Source organism: Cinclus cinclus, chromosome 15 (assembly GCF_963662255.1).
Source record: "Cinclus cinclus chromosome 15, bCinCin1.1, whole genome shotgun sequence".
NCBI classification, from domain to species: Eukaryota; Metazoa; Chordata; class Aves; order Passeriformes; family Cinclidae; genus Cinclus; species Cinclus cinclus.
In genome coordinates, this window is record NC_085060.1 from 13281913 (window position 1) to 13296701 (window position 14789).

A 14789-nucleotide genomic window follows, 5' to 3' on the forward strand; every position below is an offset into this window, starting at 1 on the left:
TTATTTACTTCTACTACTTTACTACTACTGGTAGTTACCAAGTGTGCTGGCTAGCCAAGGCAAGTATCAGTATTGCACTCTCTGCTCTAAGCTGGATACATATTCCAGTATTTAATAATATCTAATGGATCAGAGAGCAGACAAAGGCAGATAAAAATTGCCAGTGTATTTTTATAATTCTCTGAAATTCTTAGAGCAGCCAAACAGCATGACAGTGTGCATCTTTCTTTTGTGTTCTGAGGCTAAGTTATTAAAGTCATAAGGAAAGTAATATTTTTCCACATATTTTACAGTGAAATTTTCATGTCTGCTAGTAAGAATCTAGAGAACTTTCTAAACTGGTTTTGTTCTTACCATATGAAATTTCAGTATTTAATTCCAAAGATAATCTTGTATCTGTGAGTAATTTTATTAAATCTGATTTCATTGGTACATTCTAGATCAGGGAACATTGTGTTTTGTCAGTAAAACCTGGTTTTGAGAGAGTAGAAAAGGCTGGAATAATAGATCTGCTACTTCATTTGAAGGGAAAAAGTATTTTCCAGTATCTGTAATAGCTACTGATTATAAAACTGTAGTGTGTAGCTTTAATTTACAAGCACAGCCTGTCATTAATGGATTGACCATCTGATACAGCTTTTCTGTTCCTTGGCATTATTGGTGCAAGTTTTTTAGTAGTTGCTAAATAACCATAAAATTAGGAAATTACAATTAAGCTGTGCTCTAATACAGGTTGTGCAGGACCTGCTGCTGCCTAAATCAGTTCTGTGCATGCTGAAATAATAACCCCTGCAAGAAGCAGATGTTTAAGTATCAGTAACGTGATTTTTTGAAGATTCATTGTACACCATTATTGCATTTATTACTTCTGTTTTAGAAAGAAGAATGAATTAAAAATCATTGATGTTGGTAAAAAATAGACAAATTTAGCAAGGCAACATATTGTACATTTCACTGCTGGACAAGAAGGAGGGAAGAAGCTGATCAGAATGCTTCAAGTAAGAAATAAAGTTCTCAAATATTAATTCCTATAATGGTGTTGAGGAGTTATCAGCTCAAGCCAGATGCCCTGACATCCAGAGAGCAGGAGAGAGAGGATTATTCATTGAGTGTGATGGGCACAGCAGTGCAGCTGAACATTAATATATTCCTTTCTTTTCAAGGTGTCTACACCCCTGAGCCGCTCTGCAATTTCTGGTGGGCTCTTTTATCCACAGGGTTTATGTTTGTGTATCACTTCAGCATCTTGCAGATCCTGGGATTGGTAAGTAAACCCAGGTTAAAAAATGAATGCCAGTATATTCAGAGCAAAAACACTGAGTAGTTTGAGTGTCCAGGATAAGGACTTGCATGCAAATTTTTGATAAGGGTGCTAGTATGCCAATTGCATGTTCCAACAATCATTTGTATATTCTAGCTTGCAAGTACTGGTAAAATATTTCATAGGTTGGTTATGTACCTGCATAAATCCATTTATTAAATTTGTATCTGCTTTTATGATGGAAGTTGCTCCTCTTGTGTTGAGCAAATGTATGTCACTTGAACATTGTTTATTATTTTATGGTAATTCTCTTAAATTTTCACTGTTTTTAGGTGAATCAGTGCAAAATAAAAATATTAATTGGTAAATTTATTGTTGCTTCCTCAGGTTACAGAAGTGAATTTGAACAACATGTTGTGCCCAGCCATCTCAGATCCTTTTTATGGGCCCTGGTACCGAATCTGGGCATCTGGACATCAGACTGTCATGACCATGACTCATGGGAAGCTCATAATCCTGCTGTTTCAGAGTGCTGTCCCCACCTTCAAATGGAGCATGGACTTGCTTAGACTCCCAGCTAAGAAAATAGACTGAAATTTCTCCCCACAGAGTAGTTAATACAGGAAGCAGAGAGACACTGGAAAACAGAGGGAGATGAGAGGACAATGACTTTATACTTCTTCCCAGTTTTTTGCCTCAAAAACAATTCTTTAATGAAGTGAGTTGTTGTTTTTTTTTTTTTTTACCTTCTATTTCTCACTGCCTATTGCCAATGGCAAAATTCGTGGCCTTATTCTGGGGAAGGTTTGTGTTTTATACATTTTGTATAGCTTACAGTAGAATCTTGCTAAGCCACCATTTAAAATTAGGCCAGGACCTGTGCACATTCCAGCAAAGAGAGTGGCAGTGCTACCTCGTTGTGACTCATTTTCCATTAAAGAATATTACACTTCTAGGATAGGAAATAATGCTGAATTGTAGCACTCCACTGATGTGAATCAACATGCTGAAACTGCATTGTTGTGGCTTAACTCTTAAAGCTTGAATGTTCCAAAGTGGTCACAGGAAACTGCATACTTAATCTTCCAGTCAGAAGTGCAAAACAGTGAGGTTCTACTGTACTTTCTTTAAGCTGGTTGAAAATGTTGGGGAACAATAACTCATTAAAAAAAAATAACTACTTAATTTCTAAGCTGCAGTGGATAAGTACCTATCTAGTGAAGTCCCATCATTATGTTTTAGATGCTTTTATTTTGGTGAGGGTAAAAAAAGAATGTTGAAATAATTTCAAAAGACCATGTTATGTGTAGGCCATAGTAAGATACTGCATCCACTGTTCTGTCCTGACTTTGAACAAAATGTTTTTTTTTCACTTACTTTAACTGGAGAAGAAGTGGAGATACAAAGTCCAGTGAAAATATCAAGGCTTTTTTATACTTAGTAGCTTTTGGAACATTCCTGGTCTGTCTATACTGACCCTCACTCACCAGACTGGTTGGTGAAGAAACCAAATGAAATTCTGTTCCCCACCCTTATAGCTCTGCTGTATCATATGTACTGATTTTAAAATACAGGTGTAAAAAGGAATGTCAAGTCAGTGTAGGCCTCTACTGCAAAGAACATATTTCAATTTAGTAGCATGACCCATCAACATGACTTTTGGAGAACCAGGATGTAGATGGGCAAAATGTTCAAATGTGTGTTCCTGCTCAAATTTTGCAGAGGAGAAACCACTGGGCAGAAAGATGGGAAATCCTGACAGTGTTCTTCCAGAATTAAGTGTCCATTATGCAGACTGTTGTGTTTCAGGGCTGCAGGTTTTTGTTATACAGAAGTTTGTGGGAATGTATAGATTCATTGTGTTGTCAAAGCTGTGACTTGTAAGATAAACCAAGACCATCATACCTCCTCCAGCTAGATCACCTGAAGGTATGTGCTGAAGTAAAGGTACAGAGCTTACACCTCAGGAAGCAAAAGTAAGTTGACTTTTTTCTTTCCTTAAAAAAGAAAAAAAAATTATTTGAGGGAACAAACTATTCAAGTATTTCTACTCCATGTGATTAAAGAAAGTACACCTCAGTCAGATATACATTGTCCCATATTCTGATTTGCAAACTGGTTTCTGGCTTTCTTCTATGCCTTGCTGTATTTGTCTGTGTGTGTATATATATAAATATACTGTATGCTCACAACTTGAGAACATGCAGCATGTACCTGAACTACCCCTCAGGCACATACAGCTGGTGTTACTATTACAATAGAAGGACTTTAGACAAATTTTGCAAATACTATTTAGCATATTTAGCATTATTATTTGCTTTATTTGCTTAACTTAAAGTTTTTGATTCTTTTTTTTTTTTTTAATTGACATTTTTTAAAAGCATCTTCCCTTTTTTTTTTCCCCATCAGGAAGGATATTATAGTTACTGGAAACACTTCTCTAAGTAGGAGCCTTTTCTTTCTTTTTTCTTTTTTAAATTGTAGCATTTCCTATCTGTAATCATCTGCTTCAGGGCATTCCAGACAAATATAAAGCAGCTGATGTTTGCCACCATTGACTGCCTCTGGTCAACTAAAACTGCAGGAGCATTTAAATGAGCTCAGGTGTCTCTCAGTGAAGGCTCTTTGCTTGGAAAGCAGAATTTGCAAGCTCTTCTGGCTGACTTAAAAATCAGTGGGAGGAATGTGAACAGAGCTGACAGGGCCATCCCTGAGCAGTGGAAAGGGATTCCTGGTACAGAACTGCTGGGAGTGGTTGCCCCTGCCCTCCCTCCCTTGCTGCTGGGCCACCTTTGCTTTTCCCTCTTATGCTGCTCCAGATGTTTTGAGTCACACAGAAATTCAAGGTGTAATTTCACCACATGGAGTTTGCTCATCAGAATGGGGCATTTGTACTGTCCTTCTAAGTCTTATGTGGGCACGTTCTGGAGCTTGTTGAATCTTTCATACCAATTTAAGCTGCGAAAATGTCTCGTTGAACAAGGCAAAAAAGTAGAGAGGTAGTAACTAGTGCAGTCAGTAAGGATTTTGGAAGTATTGGAGCTGCAGTGAAGGAATCAAATGGTGCAGCTGGATTCAGGTGGGAACACAGGCAGTGCAACCTTCCTATTTTTAACACAAGGTGTTGCTTCTTTGTTGTGCAGTATTAGTGAGGCTGGTTGAGTTAGAACAGAATCGTTTAGGTTGGAGAAAACCCATGAGTTCATCAAGCCAAGCATTAACCCAGCATTGCCTTGCCTACCATTAACCCTTATTCCCAAGTGCCACACCTACATGTCTCTTAAATCCCTCCAGGGTTGGTGACTCCACCACTTCCCTGGGCAGACTGTTCAAGGTTTGATAACCCTTCTGGTGAAGAAATCTTTCCAGTTTAAAGGTGCCACCCGAAGCTGTTGCCTCTGGTCGTGTTGCTTATTTCCTGGGGGAAGAGGCTGACCCTCATCTTCCTTTCAGGCAGTTGCAGAGTGACAAGGTCCACCCTGAGCCTCCTTTTCCCCAGGCTAAACACTCAGCCATTCCTTTGATGTGTGCACCAGACCCTTCCCCAGCTCTACAACTTTACTTTGGATGTGCTCCAGAACTTCTGTGTCTTTCCTGTGACAGGCTCAAACCTTAAAATTATTTCTTCCTTCCTCATGCCCTTCTTTGAAGGCTTTTAGAATTTCATGTTGGTTTATGGTGACCCACCACTCAAAACTGCACCAGTGTAGCTGAGACAGGCTCCAAAGAAGGGGAAGGACAGGTCAGAATGGGAGCAGAAAAGGAAAAAAACTTTTGAAGCAATTGTTGTGAAACTTCACATCCTTCATTACTCACCTATCTCTGGTACCTGCTGGGAATATGCATTAGCCAGAGCTTGCTATATATGCAGGAAATGGGAAAGCAGAGTACTTAATCTCTTTGGCAGTTATTTGTTGTTTTTCCTGGCAGAGGCCGATTTTTCTTTTCCCTGAATGGTTTATTTTATAGGCAGTTAACACTATACAGGTTTCTTTTGTTGCTTTATGCTGGAAATGAAAGCACAAAGCTCTACTGCTGTTTTTGGGAGGTGGTTGCATTCTCTCCTGGGGTGTTACACACTCAGTCCACGTCAAAACATCTTGAAGCTGGTGATGAGATTTTACAGTGCTGCAGTGCAATGCACAGTTGAAAGGGTTGTCCTGGGCCTCCTGGTCAAATGTGCCCCAATGTGTCAAGGCACTGGGAATTTCAGCAGCAGTGGCAGTAGCTGTGGGGCAGAGCAGGAGTGGGGCTGCACAGCCAGACCCACCCACTGTTCCCAGCAGCAGCAGCTGGAGTGCAAAATCTCATCCCAGTGGCTTCATTTGCTGGCCAGAATAGTAAAAAAATTCTTGTGCAGTGCCACTGCCTGGCCTTCAGAGATGCTGGTATGGGTTAAGGGGTCTGAACAGAGCCCTCTAAATGCTAGTATTGTAGGCATTTCAAAAGAAACAAGGAGTTAATTAAACTCACTACTCCAGCTAACACTGGCTGCATTTCCCTCCAAGTGTGCCCACGAGTGAAGCATTACTAGCTACAATATACCCGTTTACTGATGGGTTTGTTTATTCAGCCTTGAAGTAAGTAGCCCTCCAAAACAGAGGTAAACCAGGAGCATTTCTGCCCCACTACCTTGTGCCGTGACTTCAGCTGTCCAGAATGCCTGCAGTGCTACTTTTCCAGGGATTCAGACACTGTGGAGTGTCTTGAGCTGGATCTATTTCTTTACCTTCTTCTTTTAAGAACCTAAGGAGAATTTGCATCTTGTTTCTTTTGAAGGGTGCAAATGAACAGCTCTTGCCCATTTGTTTATAAATCGATGAAAAGTCACAGTCTCTGAACACGCACCTGGAGCTGGTTTTGGTTCTGGCTTCTTAGTTCAAAGATGCTGCCCATAAGCAAAGCTTGTGTGCTTGATCTGCTGCTGCCTTGCTGAAACAAGCCTGGGAAACAGGAACAGTCAGTCCATTTGCAGTCCAGTCAAACCTTGAGGGCAGAGAGTACCTAACTGTAGGTTTCCGTTTCTGGCCACAGAGTTATTTCTGTATGTTCGAGATAATTTTATAAAGTTCAGTTGTATTTTTCAGAAATAGCTATTTGCATCTGTTAACTGACTGCACTTTTATGTCTAAGTGTTGCATACGGATCTATGCATCCATAGCTAATGGAAAATAAGAGTTGTGGTGTTTTCTACAGTGTTGCACTTGTTTCACTCTAGGTGGATTAGGAATCAAATTCGTCTTTATAGTTACCAAAAAGCCAAAACCCAGGAAGAGGGCATATCCCAGCCCTGGTGGGAGGTTTCTGCAGGCAGACAGGTCAGCTTTGGTGTTTTCAGTTCTACAGTGACAGGACTCATAAGAAATCTGTTGATTTTTGTGATCTTGTACTTCAAGTGATATTGCTGTAAATCTCCCTTGCAGCTGTTGGTGTAACTTAGTCAAAGCCACGCTGTTTTATAAATAATTTTATTTTTCTTCAGGGTCAATTTTGTACTTTTAAAAACTATTTATGCATTTCCTGAGTCCTTATTCCGATGCTGCAGAGGACAGAGCAGGCAGAGCAGTGAGTACACCCTGCTCTCCCCACACTGTGCCAGGGGCTGTGCTGGAGCATTGGGGCTGCAGGAACCTGCAGGGCTGCTTACCCCACACCCTACTCCCAGCATGGCAGGGACATGAATGGTTTGGCAAGGGAAAGGATGGATGTGGACAGGCTCAACTGCCACACACGCTGGTAGTTCTGAATAATTTGTAAGAGTGCTATAAATTTTGTAACTTTTTAATGTGCTAAACTTTGGTTATGAGGTAACATTTATAAATAAAGGTCAATTTGTGTACTTGTTTTTGTATTTTGCTCTGGTAGGCTTTTTGGTTTTTGTGCCCTAAGTCCAGAGCATTGGACAAATAGTTGTTAAGCCTTGGCATTAAAACAAATAAATTCATTTTACTGGATAGTTTTGTTATCATTCTAATTGTGCCAGGTCTGAGTCTGTCTTGCTTAGGACTTTTTATAACTTTTTATAACTAGGTAAGAATCACAAAGGCATAAAATATTAGCTCTTTATAAATCAGGTAAGAATATGGAGGCTCCTGTCTGAAACAGTGTGTACAGCCTGATGTTGTCTATCTTGCACACAGCTGTTCCTGGAGAACAGTGGGTACTGGGATTTCTGGAATTTTAAGCAGTTCAGTCTGACTTGTGCCTGTTAGCTGTCAGTTCACAGCAGTTTACTTGCAGAGCTCACTGCAGGATATAAATCCTCTAATTGCTTTTTAAATAGGACCTGTCCTTGTCTTTCAGGTGCAGAGCTCAGGGAACTGTTACAATACAAGGATGCTTTCTCCACACTTCCCCACTGTTCCTACCCCAGCTTGGGCAATGAATATCCTGTAGTTCCCATTTCACAGCACTTTAGCAAAGATGGTAGAACGTGAACAGAAGTTTTTAGCTCACACCTTTGTTCACAAAGGTACTGTAGCAGCTGCAGGCCTGCACTCAGCCCCCCACCATAGGATGGAGAAGTAGTTTTAATGCACTTTGCAAATGCTTCTGGCTGTAATAAACATGATTGCAGCCTAGTTCAATGTGTTCTTGTGACCCAGTACATCTCAGACAAGCAGGTTATTGCCTTGTGTGCAGTTCTTGGAAAATGCTGTTCTTGGAAAAGGGAACATACTGAATGTGCCCAGCCTGTATTATTATAATATCCACTGCAGAGGCTTCAATTTTTCATGTGGCTGGGGAAAAGAATCAGTTCTCCAGCTTAATTGCTCCAGAAGAATATATAGACTGATGAAACAGCTTAAGTAGAAATCCAGTGTAAAGTGCTGCATGGCAGCCTGTGCTGAACCAAACAAGCCATGTCCCATTGCAGGCACTGCTGATTATTGTCAGCAGCTCTCTATAACTAATTGGAAATCAGCCTTTTATTGTTTAATACCAACAAATACATAAGAATAAGCAAGTTTATGCTACTGTCTTGGCTTGATTTTTACAGCATGGGGACCAGAGAGCTGGCTAAAACAGCAAGAAGAGTGGAAACTCAGTAAATAACTCTTGCTTTTCAACTGCCTCAGGGTATTAGATAAGGCTTAGTGTAGATTTTACACAGTTCTGACTAATGATACCAAATCTGTGAACCAGCTTCCAGCACTGGTTTAGCATTTACCCAGGCACGTTTCCCTTCAGATGTTTGTTAGTCTCCTAAATCAGAGCTTCAGAGCAAGAAGTAATGGCTGCATCAGACTTCAGCAGCCACAGGTTACATGGATTCTATTGCTCTGCTTTCAAAGACTTTGCATCAACAGGCAGCAGCATTATTCAGAGAGCATGAGGCAAAGCCCTTCTCAACTTAGAGCTGAGTTCCAGGGTGATGGAATGCTGTCTCAGGAATTATCCTCCTTTTGACTCAGACTCAGTAGAAAGTGTCTCTCAGTGCACCCAGAATTTGACTGAGGTACTGGAGTTCTCCAACTCGATTTTGGCATCAGCTGTATTGTTGCTTTGACAGAGATTCTTCAATACAATTGGCACAATGTTCTGTTGAACAGTCTGGCTGTAAGGGGTACCACTTCTGTGTTGTTGACAGCAGTATAATAGGTTCTGCAAAGTTTTGCTTCAAAAGATTGAAATCACATCTGCCTCTCACAGGAGGGAGCTCAGGCCTGGACAGAATTCCATGTGTAAAGTCAGACATAACTGAACTGGCAATTGATATAAATACTGATAAATATACTGAGATAAATAACTGATGTAGCTGATATAAATGATGATTTCACTGGGAATGTTTAGTGAAAGCTGCATGTACTGTCCCCAGTTTGTTCCTACAGCAGACAAAAGGGAAAGACAGGAAAACATTTCTAACACACTATTAGCCTTTGACATTAACACCAGGTAGAAATGCTTCAATAAAAACACTGACCAAGCCACACAAGCAGAGAAACATAAAAAGAAATGGTGATTCTTTTTCCTTATTTTATTGGGTAAATGATTTAAAAGGTAATAACAATAGTGTTAAAACTACTACAATATATCTTTCCACAGCCATATCTCACAGACCCACAGATAACCTTCTAGCATTTTTTTTAATTTTTCCTCATTTTTCTCTTTTTAAGCCATACTTATATTAAAATGCCCATTTCAACAGTTTCTTCACACTAATAGCAATTAAATGTGGAAGGAAGAAGGATCTAGTTATGAAAGAAGGGGATTCAGGTAATCTGTGATATTACTGTAATCAACTGAGTTGCTAAGGGAGGAAGGAAAAGACTGAGGCCTTACAAGCTACTCCAGGTAGCTCCCAGCCCAGCGTGTGTCACCATGGCATTGAAGGTAACTCAAGATGCTGGTGAACAATTTGTTTTTTTTTTTTCTTGTAACATATAAAACACTAAAATAACTTAGAAACTAGATCCAAATATCTTGAAAAGAATCAACTTTGAGATACAAAAACAGTCATAAGTTGTTACAAAAGTTTCAAACAAAAGTTTGTTTTCTCAGTGCGTTTATGTACCAGCGCAATTATTGAGTCCAGAGCAAAGAAAGAGGTTTTTCTTTTTTATTTTTTTTTTCTTTAACAGTAATAAAAAATGAGGAAAACATATCTTTGTATATAAAGAATCATTGCTGGTCTGAAGAATAAATGTAACCAGAAACCCTTAAATCTGAGAGGCACACTTTGGGTTTCTTTTTTTTTTTTAATTTTTTTTTTTTTAACATAAAACAAAAGTCACCAGTTTATTTAAATGGAGATACTCAGACTCCCCAAATAAACTTAATTCAATTAACATTACTAGCAAAAATCAGTTAGAAACTGTACAAAAATAAAAAAAGTTAACACATTTAATCCTGCAGGGATTTTGTAAGGACTGGAAGGCAGGCTTTAGGAGCAGCATTTGGGCATGGCTGGAGGCTTCTTTGGTTTGATCTAACATACATAAGAGATGTAACCTACTCCAGACAACAATTTCAAAAACCCACACGGTTGAAGACAATTAGAGGTCCATATACAAACTTCAGGTGTGCCAGGGCTGTGCTCACCTTGGTTCCAGAGCAGGGCTGAGGTCAGGACAGGAGCATCTACCCCTGCCAGAGCAGCATCTGCTGGGATGGCAGCAGGAAGGACACTTGAAGCATCACCAAGTAACAGCTTCGTGTCAAGTCTATGGTTTGGTTGTATAACTCAGTTTACAGAACAGAGTTTTTAGGAACATTAGGCAAGAGAATGAAAAAAAAAAAAGAAAGCCAACCTAACAATCTCTTCAAAAGAATTAGGCAAACTGAGTAGTGCTCATTAAAAAAAAAAAGTAAAAATCAGCATTTCAACTTAAACAGTGAAATAAGCTACGTGGTTGTACCTTAATTTCTATAAAGTACCCCAAACGGAAAACAAATCTGTAGCTAACTCCAACAATACAGCTAAAAGTTACAAATGACATCTGTGAGAGGAATTGCTGATCAGCTTTAAGCAAACAGACCTATTCTGTGCCAGTGCATGTCACAGTGAGCTGCACGTTTGGGACAAAGAATCCCACAGTTACAGAGAAACAATCTGCAGCAGTTCAGCACGGCGTGCTGAGGAGGTAGGTGCCCTAGAAACACTGTAGGTAGACTGATTATTCCAATCTTAAAAAAAAAATAAAAATACAATCTGATTGACCACAGACTCTGTAACAGTTTTTTAATTAATGATACAAAACTCTGGTCCAGAAGGGTCCGGCATGAGCTCGGTTCAAAAGCACACCTTTACAGTTTGTATAACACCCTTGAACTATATTTTTTAAGCAACAGCTACTAAGAGATAGACAAAAATGCATTGTGCATTATGCTGTATACAAAAAGGAGACAAAACTATCCTTTTCTCCCCCAAGCCATGGTGGGAAGTATTGCTGACCTTGTCCTTAAAATCCTGCAGGATTGTTTATGCATCAGTATATCATTATTACACTGGTAAGAAATTCTGTATAACATCTGCATATATCGAAGATTTCTTAAAAAATCTGATATGATTTTAGATCCGCATGACCAGTCACGTGACCTTCTTGAGGTTGATTAGCACCTTTCAATACATATATATTTTTATATATAATAGATCTTTTTAAAAAACTTCTAACAATGAACTCATGCAGAAGCACGAGCGAGCTGTAACGAGATGACAGATAAAGATGGGGTTGGATGACTTTTTTTTCACAGCAGAATGATTCAGTTTGTGCTCAGGTTCCCTATAAGAGCAAGAAAAAAAAACCAACACAACTCTATCAGGTAGCCACTTGTTCACATTTCCACTTGAAGACTAATTAATCTAAAAGTGTTCCCCAAGTTGAAACAAGACAACAGTATCATCCAAAATAGCCTCTGTATAAACATCTCATTTTTGCAGCTTCCGGCTGGCATCTCTTGGCTCCTGAAATTTCAGGCCCTCTGCTTAAAAATTAAGGCATCGCAACTGAAAATGGTAATATTTGGACATTAATGCTGTGGATGAAGGAATACCAAAGACCTTCTACAAGAACCTCCATAGAAATCTAGTGGCAGACCTAACCTCACATAAGGGATGAGCATAATTTATTCTTATCCGACTTTGAAGCACTATTTAAAAACTTTTACAGTTAATCCAATTTATTTTAAAGCAACTGAGTTTTATCTATTTGATTTTTATATATCTATGTATTTACAAACATTCATTATTCAAAGTAACAGGAATTTCTGCTTTCTGTGGTTTTCTCAGGCAGATTAGGAAGGTGTAAGCTCCTTCTATCAACTGGCCTTGCAAATAGACCACACATACCTTTTACTAAATCCTATTTTTACAGCAGGAAATATCCAATTGGATTTCTTTCTTCTACTGTGTGGAAGGGTATCAGAATTATTACACAGTACTTACAGCTCTCAAGCACTATTCCTGCAATAGATGAAAACATGTAACATTATGGCATACTTGTCCTGGCTCTCTCATAACAGTCCTTTTTCTTTTATTAAACAAAAGTTAACTTGATCCAACTATTCATGACTTGATAAAACTCAGTAAGTTCAAAAGCAGATGAAAGAACAAAAAAATAAATCTCACTTTAAAGAGAAAATAAAGTGTCCAAAAACCCTGATGCCAGAGCAGCCTCAACAGGGTTTGCTAAAATGTCTGGAGTACAAGTTTTCTATTAATTTTATATATAAGTATATAATTATGTTATAGTCAAAGGCACTAAAATCTAACTCCATTTTCTTCCTAATATGACATCTGCTACTCACCAACCTGATTTTAGGACACAAATTTGAGTTACTCCTAATTTGAGTCATCAGAAAGGCATAGTCTCATGACAAATGGATTCTCCTGACAGGCCTCAGCTGCCCATGATTCCCAGCACAGGATGGGACACAAAGGGCTCCTGGACTGCATTGTGCCCTATCATTTATGCCACTTGATTCTGAAAATGCTGCCATGTTAACATCACCTCTCGCTGTACATGAGTTGCTTCTCTTCATCCCCAAAAAGCATTCAGTATGTCAGCCTTGGTGTTCTGGCTGTTTGTGCTGAATCTGGAAATCCTGTACAGAGCTACATGGAATCTTTACTGTGAAGGTGAGACATTGTACACATGACATCATTAAGAATGTTATGAAAATGCAATTAATTGTCTACTTCAATACCTGAATCTGATATGTTTCATTCCCTATCACACTCATTAATGCAAAAGCCATGAATGCCTTTTTGCTAAGCAAAGCATCCCTAACTGCAATCCTTAAACTCTTCCTTCCATCCACAGTTACAGAAAGCCTTGATTGATACAATTCAATGTTAATGAAGTAGAAATTTAAATTTTCATAAAAAACCTAAGGGTATAAGCTGCAAAAAAATCTGCAGTGAATCAATAATAAAAAGGTATGGGATCTTTGTAGTAATGCAGTTTTCCCTCCCGTTGCCATGATGAGCTGAACCAATTATGAAGCCTCAACATGGCAACGGAAACTATCATCATAAAATGGTACAGTAATAGAGATAGCTAGACCAGGAAGGGGCAGGGTCTCCTGGGAAGAGGTCTGCAGAGAGGTCCAGTGACTGGTCATGCGGCTCAGTGTCAGGAATAATGGTTGTATGCTGGAAGGGGGTGCCCAATACCATTCTGGAAGTGATGATGCTGACGATGGGCAAGGTATTCTGTGTAGCTCATCGTCATCTTCTCACTGCGGTACCTGGCAAAGAGTAGAGAGGCCAATTCAGGAACTGTTACCAGCAAGCTGCAAGTAGCACCAGAAAAGCTGCACTGCTGGTTTGTTTAGTGAAAAGAGCTCTGTACTTCTGATGCTGGGAATAAGACTGACTTCAGCTGCAGAGGGGAACTGCCACAATTCCTGAATCGTATGACAAATCACAACATAACTGCTTATGAAAAAACACTTTAAGCAAACAGAATTGTTAAAAATGGTTGCCTAGTATGTTGGTTGAAGTAGACAGAACAGAGAATGTCCTGTCTCTTCAGCCAACTCTCTACAAAAACCTAGCAGGAGAAACCATAAACAAGCACTACAGATTTTTAGGGTGTTTTTAAACAATCAGTATCAACTGTCTGCTAAATTCTTCTTTTAAAATTATCCCAGCTACATTTAATGTAGTTACATTCTTTTTAGGCTAGAATCAGAGAATATCTCCAGTTGGAAAGGACCCATCAGGAACAGAGTCCAGCTCCCTACTCCTCACGCAACTACCTAAAACTAAAACCATATGGTCAAAAGCATTGTTTGGACACCACTTGGCCTCCAACAGGCTTGAAGCCACGACCCTGGATAGCTTGTTCCAGTGCCTGACTACCTTCTCAGTAAAGAACATTTTCCTACTGTCCTTCTGAACTTCCCCTGAGGCAACTTCATTCCCTTTCCACGTGTTCTCCTGCTGGTCATCTGAAAGGGGAGATAAGCAGCTCCATTCCACTGCCTCCCCAAGGAGCCTGTAAACCCAAGTGAGGTCTTTCTCAGCCCTCTCCAAACTGAACAGAACATGTGACCTCAGCTGCTCCTTCTGAGTCTTGCCTTTTAGGCCTTTCACCATTTTTGGTCACACTTTCCTCTTGCCACACTCTATAGTATGATGTTCTCCTTACAGAGAGGCACCTCTGATTTCCCCAGGCATTTAAGTGAGACTGGCAGGCCTGTAGTAACAAGGGTCTTCCTTCTTCCAAATACAACATTTGCCAGCTTCCACTCAACTGGGACCTCTCCTGACTCTCAAGTCAGTTGGAAAATAATGAAGAATGCTCCCACACAAGAACATCACCAAGCTCTCGGCGACTAAAAGCACAATCCAGGTCCTGACAACCCATATTCTGAATACACCTGCATCAGATTGTTTGACAGTGAGGAATACAAGGAACCAGTAGCTGCTGGGCCTTGCTGAGAAAGCAGCAGCTCTTCTGGAATCCATGGGGATGGTCCGTGGCACACAGCAAACAGAATTCCCACCCTACAGAAACAACGAGGGGCTCTGCAGATAACAGCTGGCTGTGCATGACTGGGCAGCTGCAGAGCCCCTGCACAG

The 14789-nt window shown here is 39.8% G+C and overlaps 2 protein-coding genes across 2 annotated transcripts in view; one reads left to right on the forward strand and one right to left on the reverse strand.

Moving 5' to 3' along the window:
* The window catches only part of TMEM164 (transmembrane protein 164), a 35170-nt gene extending 27960 nt beyond the window's left edge, over positions 1-7210 (forward strand). Inside the window, exons 6-7 of the mRNA XM_062502839.1 lie at positions 1164-1264; positions 1649-7210. Of these exons, the coding sequence (XP_062358823.1) occupies positions 1164-1264; positions 1649-1855 (308 nt within the window). The 3' untranslated portion in view covers positions 1856-7210. The remainder of the gene's footprint in view (positions 1-1163; positions 1265-1648) is intronic.
* Positions 7211-9068: 1858 nt separating this feature from the next.
* The window catches only part of AMMECR1 (AMMECR nuclear protein 1), a 98052-nt gene continuing 92331 nt past the window's right edge, over positions 9069-14789 (reverse strand). The window contains 1 exon segment of the mRNA XM_062503020.1: positions 9069-13450. Coding sequence (XP_062359004.1) covers positions 13336-13450 — 115 coding nt within the window. The 3' untranslated portion in view covers positions 9069-13335.